Genomic DNA, 21,995 nt, shown 5'->3' with positions numbered 1-21,995 from the left:
TTGTGGCCTCACGGTTTGCTGATGCCCCGCCTCTGTGGAGAAAACAATTAAGTTTCCCAGCTGTCAGCCTAGCCACAACAACTTTTGAGGGACTGTTTTTCATTCACCATCCGGTTTGCAGAGAGAAAATCACATTACAATTGAGCTTTTGCGAGATATTGAAATATAATTCTGTTGTCAGTGATGTCATCACGACGTTTTACTTCCTGGTAGGAGGCCACAAGCACAAGTGGAGGACGCAAGGTCGCATATTGGAATGCACTGCTTTACTTTGCTTTCCTTCTCCTCCAGCGTCTCGCTGCTGTCGCCTCCATCTCCAGCCGTCTGTCCTTCCACCTGCCCCCCGAGGGCCCCGTCCTGCAGACGCCCCCGGACACCCAGCCCGGCCCATACAGGTAACGGGCCCCCCACTTCGCAGTTGATTTGAAGCCTCTATTTAACCCATTTTGTCCTAAGCCCTTTTTGGGTAAGGGTGCCCTCTCCCTAAATCCTAAATATCTCAGCCTCCGAAGCACATACAAACATGAAATAAGTTGCATTTAAAATGTAGAACCTTCATTTTGCACTAGTATAGTGTTCACTCAGCTCAAACATACCCACATCTTTAATGAAACACCTTAAATCTCAAGAACTTGAATGCAGCGTATATGTCGCTCCAGGACACAATGGGTTAAATTCTCTGAGTATATGGAGAGCAGCCCTCTTTTGCGACGCAGCTGAGATGGTATAATGAATTAACTGAATAAAGCATTACCCACCGCATAGTTAAAGTGTTTACACCAGGGTGTGTGTGTGTGTGTGCGTGTGTGCAGCGTTGATGCGTACCGCTCAAAGGCGCGCTCTGGCCAGAAGGTGATGCGTGTGACGCCATGGAGACAAGAGCAGGAGAAGACCCCGGCCGCGCCCCAGCCCCAGCCACCACCTACAGTCAACGCCAAAGAGAAAATCAAGGTGTGTGTGTGTGTGTTAGTGAGACTATTAATCTTTGTTTTTAGGTTTATATTGTTGTTACTAATTTATTTCTTGTAGTGTTCTTCCTTTTAAAGACCACACTTTAAACTCATTTTGCATTGTCCCCTGCATTGCCAGTTTTTAAATCTTAGATTCTGTCTGTTAATGAATCAAATCCAATCACCTTGCAACACACATGCACATCAATTGCTGCATCGATTTGATCGTCTTTGCTTCATCAAGAACACGGTTAATAATTTACCACACACACACACACACACACACAGGTCTTGAAAAGGTTGTACTTTACTCAAGAAATATGCCTTTATTCTAATTTCATTTGCTGTTTTTTTTTTTTTGCTTTGATTTTTGTGAGGCATATTGACCTACCAATATGTTCAAAATATGCTACACAAGTAAGGTGTGTGCGTGTGCGTGTGCGTGTGCGTTCAGGCTCTGAAGGAGGAGGCGGCCAAGCTGGCCACGGTGATCTCCCAGACGCAGCAGGCCCTCAGCTGCTGTGTGGACGAGCAGCACGGGAAGGGCTCCGTGGAGGAGGCCGAAGCAGAGAGACTGCTGCTCATCTCCAGTAGGTTCACGCACACGTGTGTATACGCACCGTCACACACACACACGCTTACATCTTATACGGGTCCAAGACGGTGAGGCACGCCCTCTCATGTACTACTGCTACTCATCTCCAGTAGGTTCACACCAGGGCTTGACATTCACTTTTTGCTTCGCTTGCCGACCACTGTGGCTAGTGGCTTTCCCGAGTCACTAGCCATCCAACTACTCTACTAGCCACGAATTTGATGACACTGTACATCTAACCTCAGAATTCTGATATGTCATACCATAGAATAAGCTACCTGCCAAATTGGCTAGTGACACTGAAATTGTTACCAGCCACAGCCAAGTTTTACCAGCATTTGGCTGGTTGGCAGGTGTCAGTGTCAAGCCCTGGTTCACACACACGGAAACGCACCGTCACACACACACACATACGCTTACATCTTCTATGGGTCCAAGACGGTGCACATGTGCTACTGCTGATACGTCACTTTACCCATATATCTGAATGCATTTTATATATATTTACATATGTGAAAGCATGTCAGGGTCGGGAGCATCTCTACCACTTGTCTCAACGGCATTGTACTACAACACACACACACACACACACACACACTTAAACCAAAAATACTGAATCAGAGGAAGATATCGCAAAACACGCCCACTCAATGCAAAAGCGTGTGCTCAAGTTGGGTCTCCTAAGGGGCCGTTGTCCCCTACTTCTTCTCTTGTTGAGGTGTTTGCGCAAGACGTGCGCTACCGCCATCTACAGCGCTAAGGGGACTTCATTGCTTATCAACCTCAAGACTCCGAAGGTCTCCTAACCGAAGGTCTCCTAAAGGGGCGTTCACCCGACATTAAGTGGATACCGGAAAAGAAACAAAATGTCGCTTCTTGTTAGATTCACCTTCTTTGCTTAAACACTGTACATCAATGATTCAGTGCTGCATGCATGTGTATCTTATCTGTACGTATGTGCACCCCTCCCTCCTCTTTCTACAGGTGAGAAGCGTGAGGCATTGTTGAGTCAGGTGGAGCAGCTTGAGGCCGGGGAGAGGAAGAGGGAGGGGGAGGGGGAGGGGGAGTCCAGCAGCACCGCCAGCACCCCCCCTCTACAGCCCTGTAGGGGGTCCATCCTCATCAGCCAGGTGCACCTGCCCCTCAAGGTGGACTTTGTCTGCTCCGCACGAAACGGTAAGAAAAGCAATTGACAGAACCAAAGAACTGTCATGTTACACAAACTCACATACACCTGACGAAGACCAGGCAGGCTGCATGGTCGAAACGTGTTAATAAACCTGGAGCAGCAACAGTGTGCGCACCTTCTTTCTTTTCATATTTAATCGTGTTTAAGTCCGGCACCTGTTAATTTGGATGTGCATGCTCTCCAAAACGCTACTAAGAAAAGCAAAGCACAAAGGATGGTGGCCAGCAGACCTTGAAAAGTCTTACTTAGCAGGTGCAACTTTTCCGCAGCCTAAAAGGAAAGCAAAACGCGACACTGTTTTTTTTAATATATATTGCATTACATTGCACTTAGCTGACAATTTCATTTATTCAAAGCGACTGACAGTTATTATTTGTCAAGGTATTGGTTACAGTCCCTGGAGCAATGTGGGGTTAGGTGCCTTGCTCAAGGGCACTTCAGCCATGGATGGAGATGTGGTGAGAGGTCAGGGGGGATTCGAACCTACAACCCCTAGATTGAAAGACCAACTCTCTAACCACTAGGCCACAGCTGCCTATATATGTATCAAAGCATTTTTCCATACAATATATAGAGAGAGGGACATTACACTTTAATCAGGGTTCCTGCAGGTCCTTAGAAAAGTGTTACGTTTAGAAACTGTGGTTTTAGGCTTTACATAGTCACCCAGACACCCAGATTTTCACCTAAGGGTAACTTCCATTGGTATGCACCATGCCATAAGGCAGTGATTCTCAACCAGGGTGCCGGGACACCCTGGGGTGCCGCAGGACCCCCTCAGGGGTGCCGCGGAAACGTGGCTGATAAATAACGAACGTACGTACTTCGAACGTAGGTTGTGTTACTTTTCTAAGCTTTTGTGGTATCCGATGCGATGCCATGTTACAGCTTGTTGCTTAGGGGTGCCTTGACATTTTTCAGGAATTGAAAGGGTGCCTCTCCTAAAAAAAAAGGTTGAGATACTCTACCATAAGGAACATGGCATTTTTACTCTTGCTTTTAGAGAGAGCTTGATCGATATGGCTGCTCTCATTACGCATGCACCTGCACCTGCGTTCATGTTTCTGTGTGTGTGCACGTGCGTCAGAGTGTATACACCAGGGGAACTCAATTAAAAGTCCCAGAGGGCCAGAGTGTTTTTCCAAATTCCTCCCAATAAAGGGTCAGCCCCCTTCACTGGGGATCAATTATTCGAGGGCCAGAGATATGCTGTAGATTCAGTGCGGTCCGCTGTTAGAGTTTTGGGGGGGGGGTTATACACAATGTTATGGTTCCTCCAGTCAGTCGGTTATCTCACTGTCCGTGCGTGTGTGTGCTTTGGAACCAGCTTCCAGATGACGTAAAAAATGCACCCACTATTGATGGCTTTAAATCTAGACTCAAGACAAAGCTGTTCTCAGATGCTTTCCCCTAGCTTAAATTCTTATTTTTTTATGTTTATGTTTATTTTATTTTTTATTTTAGTATTATTATTATTTTTTTACCTTGTGTTTTATCTTAATGTTTTAAATGTTCTTTGACTCAAATTTATTTCCTTCTTTCTTCCCTGTTTCCTTTCTTTTTGCATTTGTTAATTTTGTGAAGCACATTGAGTTGCACCTGTGTATGATATGCGCTATACAAATAAACTTGCCTTGGCTTGCGTGCGTGCGTGCCTGCGTGCGTGTGCTGATCTCTCTCGTCTCCTGTCTCCTGCAGCTGGTCGGCCCTCGCACTACTTCTTCATCCTGTTCCGCTACGGCCCTAACAACATCCTGGCCACGCCCTTGGCAACCGCCGCCGACGCCAAGGGGGACACCATCTCATTCACCGTTCTTGTTAGCCTGTAAGAGACACACACACAAACACACACACACACACACACACACACACACACACACACACACACACACACACACACACACACACACACACACACACACACACACAAACACACACACAAACACACACAAACACACACACAAACAAACACAAACACACACACACACACACACACGGAGGGGTCACACTTTTGTGTGTGTTTGTGAAAGAGAGAGTGATTGAGTGTGTGTGTGAGGGAGAGGGAGGGAGATTGATCACAGTACAATTGATCACAACAATTCTATGTCTTCCCACTGAAGCAGGTGTTACTGTAATGCCATACAGCACGTGCTGTCAAATGAATAACTTCTTTTCTCTTTCACTCTCACTCTCTCCTATTTTGTTTGTCAAGAGAGCATATCCGCTCCACTTTTGAAATCGACGTGGAGGTCTACAGTATGGTAAGTAGTAGTCAGAGCCTCAAGCGTCTGCTTTGAGGATCGTTTATTGTCTATAAGCAAGGGTGATGGAGATTTTGAGGTGCTTAATGGAAGCTTTTCTTTACTTAACACCCTGTGCTAACATACTTTTAACAAAATTAACCCTACTTAGCATCTGCACTTGTTGTTCTGCATATTTCCTGTGCACTTTCTCCTTTCTGTTCTGTACATATCCTGTGCTCTTTCCTGTGATGTCCTTGATTGTAAATCTCTTTGGTTGAAAAGCATCTGCATAATGTAATGCAATGGTACAGACCCCATTGTCGGCACGATTGTATGTTTTCTGGTTACTACATGAGGACACTGTCTGGTGGTCCATGTTTTACTGTGTGAGTGAAAGCCCAACTGGGAAACTCCGACTTCCATTGTCGTTGTGATAACGCACTCCACAGCACACAAGTGTTCACTGTACACAATTAAATTGCATTTATGCCTCACCCGTGCAAGGGGGCAGCCCCCAATGGCGCCCCAAGGGAGCAGTACGACGGTGCTCATGGTACCTCAGTCATGGAGGAGGATGGGATCAATTGGTCATTTACTCCCCCCACCGGAGTCGAACCGGCAACCTTTGGGTTACAAGTCTGACGCCCTAACAGCTTGCCCATGTCCGCCCTACCCATGAGTGTGTTCTAGTCTGAATTCACACATGTTTATGGGGTGGATGGTGGGGACAACTCTATTCCACTTCTGAGATGATCTTGCAGTCTCCCCACAACTTTATAACAAAGACAATGTGAAAATATTTACTATAGATAATTTGTCCCCACCACTTTTTAAACCAAACCTACACTATTACACATGTCAATGGGCCTTCTGTCATCCGCTGACGGACATATTCTTCCTATTTACAGTCATTGCACATTTTCGGTGCAATATATCATATGCAGCATTTTCACTGGAATGCATCCCAGGCTGCAAAAATGTAGCAGAATGGTTGACAAAGTGCTGCACTTATGTGTGGGGCGGGGGTGGGGGATATTGTATGGAATAGTGGTATTTAGCTGTTATTTACCATAATGGAGTCAAGATGCTTTATCGATCCCCGTGAAAAGTGTGTCTGTGTCTGTGTCTGTGTCTTTCCGTGTGCAGTCCGACACCCCTAATGCCCAGTGTGATGACAGCATGACGCTGTATCGCAAGCAGTCCAAACAGCGGGTGAGTACAACTGTGTGTATGTGTACCAGGGGTGGAACTTGCATTTTTCCCCACCAGTCACGGTGGCAGGTAAATTTCAAAATCTACCAGTCACTCACTGTTTTTACCAGTCAAAGTGACTGGTGGGTTGAACAGTTTACCAGTCACCACTGAAATGTACCCGTCATTGGCAGGTGGACGGGTGCTTATTTCCATCCCTGGTGTGTGTGTGTGTGTGTGTGTGTGTGTGTGTGTGTGTGTGTGTGTGTGTGTGTGTGTGTGTGTGTGTGTGTGTGTGTGTGTGTGTGTGTGTGTGTGTGTGTGTGTGTGTGTGTGTGTGTGTGTGTGTGTGTGTGTGTGTGTGTGTGTACTATTGTCTACCTGTGTGTGTGTGTGTACTATTGTCTACGTGTGTGTGTGTGTGTACTATTGTCTACCAGTGTGACTATGTGTGTGTGTGTGTACTATTGTCTACCTGTGTAATTATGTGTGTGTGTGTGTGTACTATTGTCTACCTGTGTGTGTGTGTGTGTGTACTATTGTCTACCTGTGTGTGTGTGTGTGTGTACTATTGTCTACCTGTGTGTGTGTGTGTGTGTACTATTGTCTACCTGTGTGTGTGTGTGTTTGTGTGTGTGTGTGTGTGTGTACTATTGTCTACGTGTGTGTGTGTGTGTACTATTGTCTACGTGTGTGTGTGTGTGTACTATTGTCTACGTGTGTGTGTGTGTACTATTGTCTACCTGTGTGTGTGTACTATTGTCTACCTGTGTGTGTGTGTGTGTGTGTGTACTATTGTCTACCTGTGTGTGTGTGTACTATTGTCTACCTGTGTGTGTGTGTACTATTGTCTACCTGTGTGTGTGTGTGTGTGTGTGTGTGTACTATTGTCTACCTGTGTGATTATGTGTGTGTGTGTACTATTGTCTACCTGTGTGATTATGTGTATGTGTGTGCGTGAGGGGTGCTCTCATGAGCCTATTCTCCAACTCTGTGCCTGTGCAGGTTACCCCCAAGAAGCTCATCAAGACCCTGAAGGTAGATGCACTTCCTCACACTACACCACCGATACACGTCACACACTACACAACAGATACACTTCACACTAGGGGTGTAAATCACAGCCTTCATGACGATACGATACGATATCGATTTCTTAAATCAGGGATTCGATTATTTTTCGATACTAAAGAATTCCCCACGATACGAAACGATGCCATTCGGTTCAATTTGATTTTTTTCCAATTACTTTTCCACTACTATTGTGTTATGGAGCTAGGGCATTGCACAGGGGCCAGTGATTCGATTCTTTTCGATTCTTAAGAATGCCCCACAATACGATGCGATTCGATTAAATCGCCGGCCGATACTTCCGATACATCGATACATTTCGATTTTATTTACATCCGTACGTCACACTACACCACCGATACACGTCACACTACGCCACCGATACACGTCACACTACGCCACCGATACACGTCACACTACGCCACCGATACACGTCACACTACGCCACAGATAAACGTCACACTACACCACACACACACGTCACACTACACCACCACGTCACACTACGCCACCGATACACGTCACACTACTGCACAGACACACGTCACACTACACCACGATACACGTCACACTACACCACCGATACACTTCACACTACACCACCGACGCAAGTCACACTACACCACCGACGCACGTCACACTACAGCACCGATACACGTCACACTACACTACACCACCGATACACGTCACACTGCACCACAGCATACACGTCACACTACGCCACCGATACACGTCACACTACGCCACCGATACACGTCACACTACGCCACCGATACACGTCACACTACACTACCGATACACGTCACACTACACTACACTACCGATACACGTCACACTACAGCACCGATACACGTCACACTACACTACACCACCGATACACGTCACACTGCACCACAGCATACACGTCACACTACTGCACAGACACACGTCACACTACACCACGATACACGTCACACTACACCACCGATACACTTCACACTACAGGGCTGAAGAAGATGGTTGTGCCAGCCTGGTAATAGTAGACCATGGCATGCATAACGTTGGTCAGTACACATGACTTTGTTGAGTCACCCAATTGGGTACATTTTGCTAGTAAATGCTTGGGCATAATTAATAATAACAATAATAATAACTGTATTTGTGTTGTAAATTTCATACAGGACATGCAGCTCAATGTGCTGAACAGTTAGAGTAACAACAATGTTAAAAACAAAAAATAATTAAATAAGATGAAATAATGAAACCCAAAAATTCACATTTATTACTTAATTACTTGCTCGCTCACTCGCTTGCTTAGCTCAACAAGCATTTGAATTTATGACTTTCAGTATGTATTTTAATTTCCAATTCACTCATTTTATTGTTCACACCATTGAGCCCAGTCTCAGGGAAAATCAACTGTATGCTTCGTGGTGCCGCTACGAGATAGCCTAATTTTTCGTAGTTGGGCAACGCGCACTGTCGTCGAGAGAGGGCGAGAGAGAGCGAGTGAGAGAGAGAGACCACCCGAGCAGCGTGCATTCCGGGAGGGGAGCGCTGTCGTTGTGTCAGCTTCATGCCATGTCTCCCTTCCTCCAACATTGTCCCTAACCTTAACCCTAAACTTAACCGTAAATCACTTGTTTGAAATGTTTGATTACCGTCGTTTCCAGTTAGCCTTCACTCACGCTTGATTGTTGACGTCCGTCCGCATTATTCTTCCCCCCAGAACCAAACTACCCCAATTGTCAGTTCCCCCTTTCGTCACCTAACCACGAGAAACGAGGCTATTCGTAATGGCACCACGAGGCTTGAAGTTGATTTTTTTCTGTTTTTCTCGTAAAGACTTCACGAATGGCCCGAGTTACGGTTGACCATTGACAGTACATGGTTCACACACATAAATGGTTCTCTCTCTCGTGGTTGATCTGATTGCTGTTTCTTTCTCTTTTATTCCCCCCAGAGATCTCACCAGCAGGCAAATGGTATGGTTATTAATATTATGTCTTGTTGTCCTCTCTCCCAGTGTGTTTTGTTAAGCTTGTGACTATGTAAAAGCAACATTCAAGTAATTTTCCTCAAAAATTTAGAATCATGTTTTTTTTAAAGAAAACAACAACCCAAATCTCATTGGTTGATGAGCTTATTACTGAGTGAAAGGCATGATTGTAGTCGTCACCATTCCACCATCTGTGTGTTAGAATTTCACAGAGCAGGTTTGGAGGTAGGGTCCATCTCTCTTTAAGAAGACTTTGCTTTCCAATAGGTGTTAAAAAAGGTGTTTTTTTTAACCGCCATCCTAATGAGTTTCGGATGACCAGTCTGACAAAACTAAATAGAACTAACTTAGTGCATCTTTAAAATTGAGCCATTTGTAGACAATGTGCGTCAGTGCAGAGGTTGTGTGCCCTGTGTATTTGCAGGAATAGAAAATGGAATATTGGCAGTGGTGGAATGACGCCATGGTGTCTGTGCCTGGGTGTCATCGGGGGTAGTGGGCCTACATTTCAGGTGACTAGACCAGTGTTTCTCAACAGGGGTGCCATGGCACCCTGGGATGCCGCGGGCCCCCCTCAGGGGAGCCGCGGAAACGTGACTGATAAATAAATTATGTAATAGAATACATGTTCGTCTAAATTGATAAGTTAATGCTAGTCAGTGCAATCTTTCATCTGCCAATTACGCACAATAAAGTAAATATAGTAGGTCGCCCCAGTCAGCTGCAACTTCGAACGTAGGTCGTGTGACGTCTCCAAATGTGTTATTTTTCTAAGCTTGTGTGGTATCGGATGCGATGCCATGTTACGGCTTGTTGGTTTGGGGTGCCTTGAAATTTTTCATGAATTGAAAGGGTGCCTCGCCTAAAAAAAGGTTGAGAAACACTGGTCTAGAGCAGTGATTCTCAAAGTGTGGTCCGGGGACCACTAGTGGTCCGTGACAGAGCTCAGGTGGTCCGCGAGGGGATTTCTACTTTTCCAAGATAAGCTAGCAGTAGGCTATATTTGTAACATTTTCATGTTTTCAACACAATAAGACAGGTTTATAATGTGAATAAAAAGTAAGAGATCTGCATCAAAATTAGCAGTGTCAAATTAGCACCCATCAACTGCCAATTCAGTTGACAGGTGGTCCCTGATCATTTTTGGGGGGACAAAGTGGTCCTCGGTCTGAAAAAGTTTGAGAAACACTGGACTAGAGTGATGAGAGCACATACAAATATTTGAGGCTGAGTTGGAAGTTGTGTTGCATTAGCCTGGTTCACACCAGAGCCATCTAATAACAGAGTTACGCCACTCCCATAGACCTCTATGGACCAATCTTTCCACAGCAATGGCGGCTCTCATGGAGCCTCACGGAGAGTTAACATGGAAATCCCCATTGACTTTAGTTCTATTAGAAGTTACTTAGTTCCAGGAGGTGGCGGTATAACACAGAAAATGTGGTAAAGGTCATGTAATTTGTTTGTACTTAATCTTTGTTTGGTATGTGATGGTTCTGTGTTAGTTTCCAACGAACAGAAGTTTACTGTTAAGAAACATTTTAATCTACGCGAATCACATCACCAACCGACTTCCTGGTCCCCGGTTTGCGCAACTCTGTTATTAGATGGCTCTGGTTCAGACCAGACGGTGTGTGTGTAGGTAGTGTGTGTAGCTCTGCTCCGCCAGGGGGCGCCAAAGCTACACATACACCGTCTGGTGTGAACCAGGCTAGTGTTGCATACCCCCTTCTGTGTATTCCCAATAAGACTCAGCCCCCACACCCCCACCCCACACACACACACACACACACACACACACACACACACACACACACACACACACACACACACACACACACAGTTATGGGAATAGCAGTTGAACTAGCTGCCGTGTGTGCTTCAACCAGCTGCAGGTCCAAGCAGCCTGGGGGCCCGGAGGCCCAGCAAGTTCTCCCTTGTGGGCTGCCACAAGATCACCCTGGCCTCCCTCGGACAGACCAAGTTCCCCCTCGACAAGGTATCATTATCTCTCTCTCTCTCTCTCTGTCTACTACTTTGTCTTTTTCTATGGCAAATGTGTGTGCAGAAACAGTTTAACATATGTTTTATTCTAACAATGTTTAAAGGTGAATGCTAGGCTGATGGCACATAGAAAATGCAGTAGTTACCATCGAGTATCATTGTGTGGTGCTATGGTCAAAGAGTTATAGCCAGTACACTTGACTTGACTTGACTTGACTTGAAAGCTTTAATGTCCTTAAAAAAGTTTATTTGACTTACAGCACAGCAGAATGGCATAAATACATATAGGCCGATAATAAAAACACATACAGTACAACAAATACACACAATAAATAGCTAGACCTATAAGTTACTATGTAAACTGGTCAAATGCATCCGTTAACACAATAGGAATGTCCATAATGTCAAGATTGTATCTCCCACATCTTGTTCAATTCGTACAAGAGCTCTGTGTGTCTATTTGTTGATCTGCATGTGCACCTATCACCATCAATTTGTGGTGCTGTGCTACAGAATGGCCTATGTATGAGAAAATAATGTATGTGTGTTTGATTTGACCTTCTGTTTGTGCTATAAAGTAGGGATGCAAACGATTAATCGACTAATCGACTTTAATCGATCAATGCGTTAATCGATTAAAAAACATTAATCGCAATTAATCGACAATTCAACTGACAAGAGACCCAGGTGAAATGGGTATGTGAAGAGGGGTGTGAATAGTGGGAATATTTAAATCACCTTTGGATTAAAGAATTGAAATAGAATTAATTTAAATGTGGTATTTTTTTTTATTCGTTAGTAGTTTTTTTTTGAGAAACATTGAGATTTCGGGGGGGAAAATGCAGCCTTATCAATTAAGCGTAAGTTGATCGATAAGGCTATCAACTAATGATTAATGAATTAATCGATAATTTGCATCCCTTAGTACTATAAAGTGATTGTGGTGTTGACACTGGAGTGGTGGTGTGTATTGCACTGTGGAGCGGTGTAGGGCTGGGCGATAAGGAAAAAAACTATATCACGATATGGATTACTTACGATCACGTAACGATATATCTCACGATATAGCACAATTACATACGTTTTCAGTTATTCTCTTTATTTGCACTTTCATGTCGCAAAACAACCTCTCTTATTTTTACAGTTACATGAACTTATAGTGTGTATTGTGACAACATGAAATGTAATTAAATGATATTCAATTGTATACAACTGATAAAATTACTATCACAATATAAACGATATAGGGGAAAGGTCACAATATACACTTTTATATCACGATAACGATATATATCGTCCTATTGCCCAGCCCTAGCGCGGTGTGTTGGTATTTTATAATCTCCCCTCTCCCCCTCCTCCTCTTCCTCCTCTTCCTCTCCCCCTGACTTTCCTGTTTCTACCCCGTGTCTTTCTTTTTTCCCCTCCTCTCATCCTAGATGAAGCTTGATGGCAAAATCAGGAAACTGCTGGGTGATGAGTTTCAGGATAAGGTGTCCACACTAATTTTCCTTTCCGTGCACTCATGCTCACTCACACAATTATAGGCCTGTATTATTTCCACACTTGTGATATGGTTCAACCTAAGTAGTGTCATTGCATGCCAGCCATTTCCAAATTCAGACCAGGGGGTTGCCAGGCTTTTTTCAACGTTTGAGTGTTTTTTCAAGAGCCATAAAAAAAATTGAATTCTTTGTCCATGTGAACAACAAACATACCAGATCAACGTGTTAGGCCCCATCCCCCTTTAAAAAAACGCAATTGACTTGATATCAACTCTTTGAGTGCCATGGACTTGAAAACGAATCTTTTCAGAATGTATGGCACAGAGCCAAAGAGCTATGTTAAGGTTTGGGATCGATGTTTGAAAGCCCATGCACATGAGGGACAACCATTCTATGTACAGTGATCGGCACAGCGCACTATTTTCCTTGAACCATATAGCATTTTACACTTGGTGATCTGTTTCAAATGAAATATTTTGGCCTATGACTGAAAATGTTCATTCATTCACTCTGTAGTTTTAATAGCCTCTTTGTGCAAATGGGCCTACTGGCTTTTTGCTGAAAACACTCAACTACATCATAAAAAAGCCTACCTGGCACTCGACAGCACACAGTGCTCACGGCACACAACACAATTGCATTTATGCCTCACCCGTGCAAAAGGGGGCAGCCCCAAATGGCGCCCCAAGGGAACAGTGCGGCAGGACGGTACTATGCTCAGGGTGTCCGAGTCATGAAGGAGGATGGGGGAGAGCTCTAGTTAATCACGTATGGCGGGTTGGGAGTCGAACAGGCAACCTTTTGGGATTCAAGTCGGACGCCCTAACTCTGGGGTGTCAAACTCAAATCGACTCGGATCTTGGGCCGAAATCCAGTGCTTTTAAAAAAAAATGGATTGAAATTGTGTGTGCATGCACATAATACTCATAGTTAAATTTCACACACATTCTTTCCCATTGTATAGTACAGATGATGACTTGATCATTATCACTGCAGTGACAATAAGGTTTTAACCCAGCTCTATGCGACAATAAGGTTTTAACCCAGCTCTATGCAAAGTGGTTAATGGAGGGAAAGTGACATGACTATGACAAACACACTCCCCCAGTGGGTCAAAGTGCTTAGCAACTTTTATTGTCTATCAGCAAAACTACATTTTGACCAGCCTTTTGGCCTGTTGGCGGGTGTTTATTGTTGGTTTTGTCCCGTACTCAATACTATGTGGTGTACTATTTAGTGAGTGAGTGACCATTTCCAGACTATTTTCTAGTCCAGCAGACCTGTGATGTAAACATGGTCTCTGTGACTGTCTATAGTTTAAAGAAACTCCCACACACTGACCATTTCGCTGTTCTTTCTTTAAAAAACAACGTTTCGGTACCACACCTTAGATGAAGGTGTAGTACCGAAACGTCGTTTATTAAAGAAAGAACAGCGAAATGGTCAGTGTGCGGGAGTTTCTTTAAACTATTGCTGAGTGACCCATGGTGCCATCTCTGACGCACCTGCCAGCTGAGGTGTTCGAAAAAAGCCGAAATTTCTCTGTGACTGTCTGCCTGTGTGCCTCAGGTGCCCTTCCTCTCCCCTCTGGAAGGACACATCCATCTCAACATCGAGAGCAAGTTCCACTCTGAGGTGACGCATCATGGCTTCCTGGTGAGTCTGTGCTGTGGCTACATCTCATTATCCTTCCTCCCATCTCTGCCTGTGGCCTTGTGCTGTAGATGGTGGTAGCGCGCACAGGGCTGGATTAAGATGGTCTGGGGCCCCTAAGCTACAGATTGCTGTGGGGCCCCCCCAGAAAGCAAATTTCGTGACAAATTTACATACAGTGTCATAATCATGTGCTTGGAATTAAGGATAACATGCCTTCCAACTCTACTCAACATGACAGATTATTTTTTAATATTGCACCTTGTCATAGTTCTATAATTTTTCACTTCTGATCAATCGGGGGACCCCCTAGCAGGTCGGGGCACCTAGGCTGCAGCCATATCTAGCCTGTGCATTAATCTGGCCCTGAACGCGCATCTTATGCAAGTCATCACCAACGCCCCCTTAGGAGACCAAACTTGAGCCCCCTCCTTTGCATAGTGTAGGCAGAGTTTGGGGTGTCTTGCTCCAATAGACAAATCCATCTCAACATCGAGAGCAAGTTCCACTGTTAGGGCTTTCAGGCCGACCAGAACGGAGCCAGTGTCGGTGCCCGCACCAGTTATGTCCGGCACTAAAGTCTGCGAACCGTCTGTCTTCATACCGGGCTCTGAACTTTTTCCATACCACGTGACTGTGTTACACGGATGAACCTGCTGACGGCCACGCTGTCGTCACGGTTCGCAGAGAAAAACCTAGTATTTTGCGGTTTGCATTGCGAACCAACTTTCCGGTTGGCGGACGCAAATATCTGTGGCGTGAACACGACGGTCGGTTCACGATTAGGTGCGGGAACGGGCTCCAGCACGGTTCTCAGTCGGCCTGAACGCGCTATCCGAGGTGACGCATCATGGCTTCCTGGTGAGTCTGTGCTGTGGCTACATCTCATTATCCTTCCTCCCATCTCTGCCTGTGGCCTCGCCAAAGAATTGTCTATTGGAGTAGGATGCATCAAGCCCATATGTTTCCTGGAATACTCCCCTCTGCGTCTTGTGCCTGTAGACCATGTTTCTCAACCCTGGGGTCGGGACCCCATTTGGGGTCGCCTGGAATTCAAATAGGGTCACATAAAATGTCTGAAGGTGTGTGAAAAAAGAATACTGATGAATATTACTAATTAATATAACTATAAATAGTCAATATCCTCTTTGAAACACTACTGTACTTACAATCTTAGATTGTCCTTAAATATCTATAGGTTTAACCTGTGATGGGAATGTTCGGGCAGTGAAAGTTCTATAGAATTCTGGGCGTCATTCAATACAATATGGAATTGTAGAATCTTGCACTGTAGAACGCATTCTTTTTATAGAATGCTCAAAAACCTACACTCTTAATACTCTACAACTTGTGTAGCTCAGCCATGTTTTTGTTTTTGTTGTGAAAAAAACGTGTATGTGGTCCCCAGAAATTTGGGATGACAAAATGGGGTCCCATGCCAAAAACGGTTGGGAACCACTGCTGTAGACCATGTTTAAAGGATAACTTCAATACAACAGCAATATTGGAATTGGCTGGTCACACTACCCTTGACCTGTCAGTACCCGGTGATGCTGCATTTTTCGACTCTGCCCTTTCCGAGATCTGAGCTATTCTAGTGGGGGGGTTAGATTTTGTTTACATTAAAAACGTTCTCCAAATATTATGCCAAAAGATATCGCTGTTTGCTAGTTGTCTGCTGATGTTGCATAGCTTAACCTTTTGGATGTTATTGGGAGTAAATCAAGATGTTTTTTTGAAATGTAAACAAACGCCTGCCACCATTGACCAGGATCTCAGAAAAGGCTAAAGGGGGGAAAAATTCTCAGGTACTGACAAGTTAAGGGTAGTGTAAACATACAACTGTATGTTGAAGTTGGCTGAAGTTATCCTTTAAGGATATCAGTCTGGCTTATCTACATGTGCTCCTTCTGCCTGTAGACCATGTTTAAGGACATCAGTCTGGCTTATCTACATGTGAAGAGTTCAGATGCAAAACCCCCTAATTGCATATTTTTAAATTTTATTTATGTAATATAACTATTTATATGTATTATCAAGTACATGAATGTAAACCAAACCAACAACGGGGTTCTCTAAAAATATAGAATTGCAGGTCTTCAGAAATGGAGTTGGGGGTTTTGCATCTGAAGTCTTCATGTGCTCCTTGTGCCTGTAGACCATGTTTAAGGACATCAGTCTGGCTTATCTACATGTGCTCCTTGTGCCTGTAGACCATGTTTAAGGACATCAGTGGCCTGGGCTCCTGGCATCGGCTCTTCTTCGTGCTGGCCGACTCCTGTCTGCACTACTGGAACCACCCCAACGAGAGGGACAGCAAGGTGAGTCACTTGCAAAGCCCTACAAAGGCCAAGTGCCGAAAAATACCTCACATTTTTTAAGATAAGATAAACTTTTATTGTCTGTTTGTACAGAAATTTGTCTTGCATGACACTTCTCCACAATCCACATGTAAATGCACATTAAAGACACACAAAACACAACATGGCCTATATAGTCTAGTCGTCTAGGTCCATAAGCTGTTAGGGCAGCACAGTCTAATAAAAGTTTAAAAAGTTACTAAGTTAAGTTACTAAAAACATACTGGCCTGCCAAACACTGTTGATCCAATAGCAATCGCTCTAAAATGAGACATATATTGATTAATTGAGGACCTCCAGATGATATGCTGATCCCTGAACTGAAAAAAAGGATGTTTGACATTCACCCCCTGTGGTTCTGGATGCCTATGCTGTGTGCATTGTATGGAAAATACATGAACTATGACTCTTAACAGCTCAAAGGCCAGTAGATCGTAGCAGCCAATGAAATCAAATTGAAACCATATGTTGTTGATTTCATTGGCCGTCGTCCGACATACCGTAATTTGCTCCACATTTGCATCGAGTGATTAAATATACCTCAGCTTTCCCCATTTGCCTTCGCTTCACTTCACTTGCGTTCACCCACATTGCCAATGCATTTTAACCATTAGATTTCTTCACCATATGACGTTCGTGTCTCTGGGTGTCTTTGCTCTTGCAGCCTGCAGAGGGCAGTATCGCCCTTGCCAACTTCAGGGGCCAGTCTGTGAGGCCGGTCAAATCGGGCTCCTGTGCACGACCTTTGACCTTTGAACTTGTCAACGACACTCAGGAGGAGGAGGCTGAGGACGCTTCCGCACTAAACAAGTAAGTCAGACCAAACTTACATTACATACACACACACAAAACACACAGAATGTGTCTGAAGTCTGCTCCTCCTCCTGCTATGTCTCCTCCCAATTGACCCGTTCAGAATCGACGTCCTCACTGAATGCGTGCACATCGTTGACTCACACATCGGAGAGGTTTTAAGGGTATTACGAGAGACTCCACTCTTACGGGTGGTACTGCACTCTAGGGGCGCCAACGGATGAGTGCAGACTCCATTCAGAATGAATAGGCTACGCTCTGTCACTGATAGGGGAACTGCAGGCATGGGTAACATGGGAAGTGGGGAGGCTGAATGTAAAACTGGCTGTAAACACACACACATACGAACAGACAGTGCAGACCTAAAGAGAGAAGACCTACTGTCCTGAAGTGTGTACGTTGATAACTGTACTTTTCGGAATCTCTATTTTTTGTTATGCTATTGAGAGGGAAGAGGCTGTTCCAGAAGCATATGAGGGCAGTCATGGGTGAGCGGTTAGGGCGTCACACTTGCATCCCAGAGGTTGCCGGTTCGACTCCCGACCCGCCAGGTTGGTGGGGAGAATAATCAACCAGTGCTCTCCCCCATCCTCCTCCATGACTGAGGTACCCTGAGCATGGTACCGTCCCACCGCACTGCTCCCCATGGGGCGCCACTGAGGGCTGCCCCCTTGCACGGGTGAGGCATAAATGCAATTTCGTTGTGTGCAGTGTGCAGTGTTCACTTGTGTGCTGTGAAGTGCTGTGTCACAATGACAATGGGAGTTGGAGTTTCCTTTAAAAAAAAAATAAAAAAAAAAAAGATGTTTGTTGTTACAAGACATTAAACTAATGACTGGACTGAGGACATCATCAGGAACGGCTGTGTCTGTGGTACCCACTGCATATCTGAAGTTATCGTGACCATCCATTTTCTTATTTTGGAAAAAACACCTTGGTAGTTTCTGTACAAATGAACGGTGCATGGTCGATTTAGCTCCAATGATGCACACGCAGCCAAATTATGTCATATCTGTTTACAAACCGTCAACGGGTCTATAGTGTGTTTAATGTCTTATCTCCTGCAGTGAGGATGTGAATTCAGTGCCATGTGTCTACAGAACAGTGTGTGTTTAATGTGTGTCCTCTTGATGTCGTGTGTGTATGAGTGTTCTTACGAAAAGTGAGGTTTGATGATGATTTGTAATATGTTACTCTTGTGATGTGTAATTTGACTTCTCTTGAAGTTTGTGTATTTTATTACATGTGTGTATTGTGTGTGTGTGTGTGCGTCCTTGCGTTGTGTGCCAGGCGCTGGTTTGCGGCGGACACGGCTGAGGAGCGTGGGCTGTGGATGGAGAGGCTTAACCAGGCCCTGCTGGACCTCAGCACCTGGACCCCTCCGGACCAGAACCAGAACCAAGACCGGGCCTCAGGGCACAGAGGCACCCAGGCCCGCAGCAGCAGCATCAGGGAGAGCATGCTGTAGTGGCTTACACACACACACACGCACACGCACACACACACACACACACACACACACACACACACGCACACGCACACACACACACACACAGCAGCATCAGGGAGAGCATTCTGTAGTGGCTTACACACACACACCTACTGTACACATTGCACACACATACTTACACACACAAATGGACTCGTATGAATCCATATTTTTCTACCGCCCAACACTTATCCTCCTCTCCCTTCACGGAAATCCTCCCAAGCCAAGCCAAGCCAACAGCTTTGGAGCTCAGCCAGAAGAGGGAGACTGTCTGTAGGGTCTGCTACTGCTTTATCAATGATGACTTATTATGTCCACAGCAACCCTTGGGATGAAACACGCGCACGCACACACTGCACACGCACACGCACACGCACACACACACACACACACATTGCACACGCATGCACAATTAACTGGAACAGGAGTAGAGTAGAGTAACTTTATTGATCCCCAGGAGGAAATTAAGGACTGAAGGGGAAAATGTATTGTTCAAAAAAAGAAAAAAAAACGAATTTGTTAAGGGATACTAGGAATAAAACAAATGAATGACACTACTAGGGAGAGATACAGCAGTTGACCATTCAGTTATTTCACTACAGTGCCATCTAGTGGCAATTTATTTTACTACGCAATGACATTAACCTAGGCATAAAACTGCAAAGATGAAGTGATTTAGTTATGTTGGAAATCAGAAAAGGGAAGAAGAAATAGAACAGATTTTCCGTTATGTAGCCATAATTATAAATTAGTTTATTGTACATGGACATTTTGATGTGTAAACGTTGGAGAAACAAAGACATATAAGATGAAGCCAAACTTGTTTTATATCGTGCAATACATTTACTGCCTTGTATGTTTTCATGTAATCAATATAATGTTTTGTATTGCATTCTAAAAGTAGTGTATGCTGCTTGTTATCGGCTCAGTTAGGTGGTTTTGGAGTGAGCACAGGCCCCAATCATGGGATGCGCCCTCTGGTGCATAACTTTGTTCGCTTTTGCCAAACTTTGGGAAGCAATGGATTCAACTGCACTATATATTTTGGGAAGCAATAGTTTTTACTGCACTACATACATGTATTTGGGATGCAATAGATTTGACTTCATTACCTATTTGGGAGTGGAAGTACTGTATACAGTTGTAGCCTGACTACATAAAATGTGTTGGGACATTGGGAGTGGATGCAACAGCCATTTAGTGGCGTGTTGTAGCTGTTGCATCTGCATACTCTGGTATTTAGTCTAGATGATTGAAGGGCTGCTCCTAAACTTAAAAGTGGGACTTTGTGAAGGAGAATCTGCAAAAGGGCAGATTGAAGTCTGGGGTTGAAGATTTGTTTTCCTATATTTATAATGATTCCTCATTCTGTGTCTGTGTGTCTTTTTTCCAGATCTGTATCTATATTTGCTATTTTTGTGACTTCTGTAATAGGTATGACTTCCTTTGCTGTCCGATGTATGTGTTGTGTTCATGTCAATAAAACACCTATCTATCCAGACCTTTATTTGAAGGGGTCTTTCTTTTGGCCCTATTTGCAAATTAGTTGTGCAGAAAAATGAACACTGAACAACCATGTGGTTTTGTTGTGGCTGTGTGGATACATTGTCTACAAATTACATTACATTGCATTTCATTTCATTTGGCAGACGCTTTATAACCAAAGCAACTTTCAAAAGAATCTCATGAGGTTTGTCATTTCGAGTCTTTGAGTCATCATGTGACTACTCAGTTGAGTTTAATCTGACTTGAGTAAATGGGCACATTTCCTGGAAATAAGGTGGAACTTTTATGGTAGAGTGGAGACGCCTTATTGAAGCAACATTACCTCCCTGGCAGCCAATATACTGTAGTGTAATTTCAAATGCAAGATACAGGCTTGATGGGCAAAACATAAAGAACAAATCTCCGTATGCCCATTCTGCTATTCTATTAATTCTATTAACTTTAACATCATCACATTTTCACATTTTGAATTGAAAACAAACACCTTAAGTCACAGTCTGGTTGATCACCCGTTTCTATGTTGGATCTGAACTAGCCCACCAAACTCTCACTAGAGCTCCAATGCTTGTGACCACTGAACTCACTGTTAAAGTGAAGACTGACTGTGAACAACCCAGGGATATGTTCATTCCAAATACTAAAATGCGTTACATCCATGGCTGGTGATGGAAAGCGATAGGCCAGTTGTTTTAACACATTCCATTATGACTCATGTCGGGGGCATTATTTATTTATTTCCGCCTATCCCGAGCTGCGTGCTAAAACGCCTTACCCAGCAATAATGCGCACATGCTGCCTGTTGTGTTCGGCAGTGACCACAGCGGATTCCACCGCTGCGCTTGGAGACGGCACGCGCGCGCTATGGAACTGCCTCTGCGCGCTCTGTCCACGGATCTGGCAACCTGCCGCTCGGTAAACACGGAGTTAAGCGAGCTTGGCTCTCTGGAGTTCATCGATGATCCGCAGGCAGAAATTGTGGATGAGTCCCCCCCAGGAACTCCGCCAATTGGTAATGACATTGCCATTCTCTCATTTGGTTTTCAAGCGTTTTGAAAATACTTGCGTTGAAGCGTGATGCCGTTTTTTGGTTTTGGGAACATTGGGTCTGCACCCCCCTAGAAGAAGTGTGTTTTGGTGAGGTGATAACGCCAGTGGCTGCATGATGAAATTAACTACAGTAAAATGCTGTACTCGTTCAGAGTAAAAGAGCACGAGTTCGTCTTCACGAAGTCTACAGTTTTTTTATCATTGAACTGTTAAAGGGTTGTTTTATGATCTTACATCTAATCGAATTTGCGATGTGAAAACTACTGACAAAGCTGTCCCATCTCGCTATACATTGTTGTAACACATTGTATCGGAATTTGTACCAGCAGCAACCGAAGCTCCATGTGTGTGTGGTGTGCTGTTTTGGTATGACGTGAATGAATGAGTATTAGCGCCCATTCATA

General features: G+C 44.4%; 1 protein-coding gene across 1 annotated transcript in view; it reads left to right on the top strand.

Moving 5' to 3' along the window:
* Positions 1-20,545, top strand: part of anln2 (anillin, actin binding protein 2) — a 31,908-nt gene extending 11,363 nt beyond the window's left edge. The window contains exons 9-23 of the mRNA XM_063197736.1: positions 292-395; positions 813-951; positions 1,405-1,540; positions 2,530-2,721; positions 4,433-4,559; positions 4,947-4,995; positions 6,124-6,189; positions 7,174-7,206; positions 9,182-9,203; positions 11,107-11,216; positions 12,658-12,711; positions 14,293-14,379; positions 16,590-16,697; positions 17,401-17,546; positions 18,840-20,545. Of these exons, the coding sequence (XP_063053806.1) occupies positions 292-395; positions 813-951; positions 1,405-1,540; positions 2,530-2,721; positions 4,433-4,559; positions 4,947-4,995; positions 6,124-6,189; positions 7,174-7,206; positions 9,182-9,203; positions 11,107-11,216; positions 12,658-12,711; positions 14,293-14,379; positions 16,590-16,697; positions 17,401-17,546; positions 18,840-19,017 (1,551 nt within the window). The 3' untranslated portion in view covers positions 19,018-20,545. The remainder of the gene's footprint in view (positions 1-291; positions 396-812; positions 952-1,404; positions 1,541-2,529; positions 2,722-4,432; positions 4,560-4,946; positions 4,996-6,123; positions 6,190-7,173; positions 7,207-9,181; positions 9,204-11,106; positions 11,217-12,657; positions 12,712-14,292; positions 14,380-16,589; positions 16,698-17,400; positions 17,547-18,839) is intronic.
* Positions 20,546-21,995: the final 1,450 nt, after the last annotated feature.

Source organism: Engraulis encrasicolus, chromosome 4, assembly GCF_034702125.1.
Source record: "Engraulis encrasicolus isolate BLACKSEA-1 chromosome 4, IST_EnEncr_1.0, whole genome shotgun sequence".
Taxonomy (NCBI): domain Eukaryota; kingdom Metazoa; phylum Chordata; class Actinopteri; order Clupeiformes; family Engraulidae; genus Engraulis; species Engraulis encrasicolus.
The sequence above is the reverse complement of the archived record's forward strand: the minus strand, read 5'-3'. Positions and strand labels throughout refer to the sequence as shown.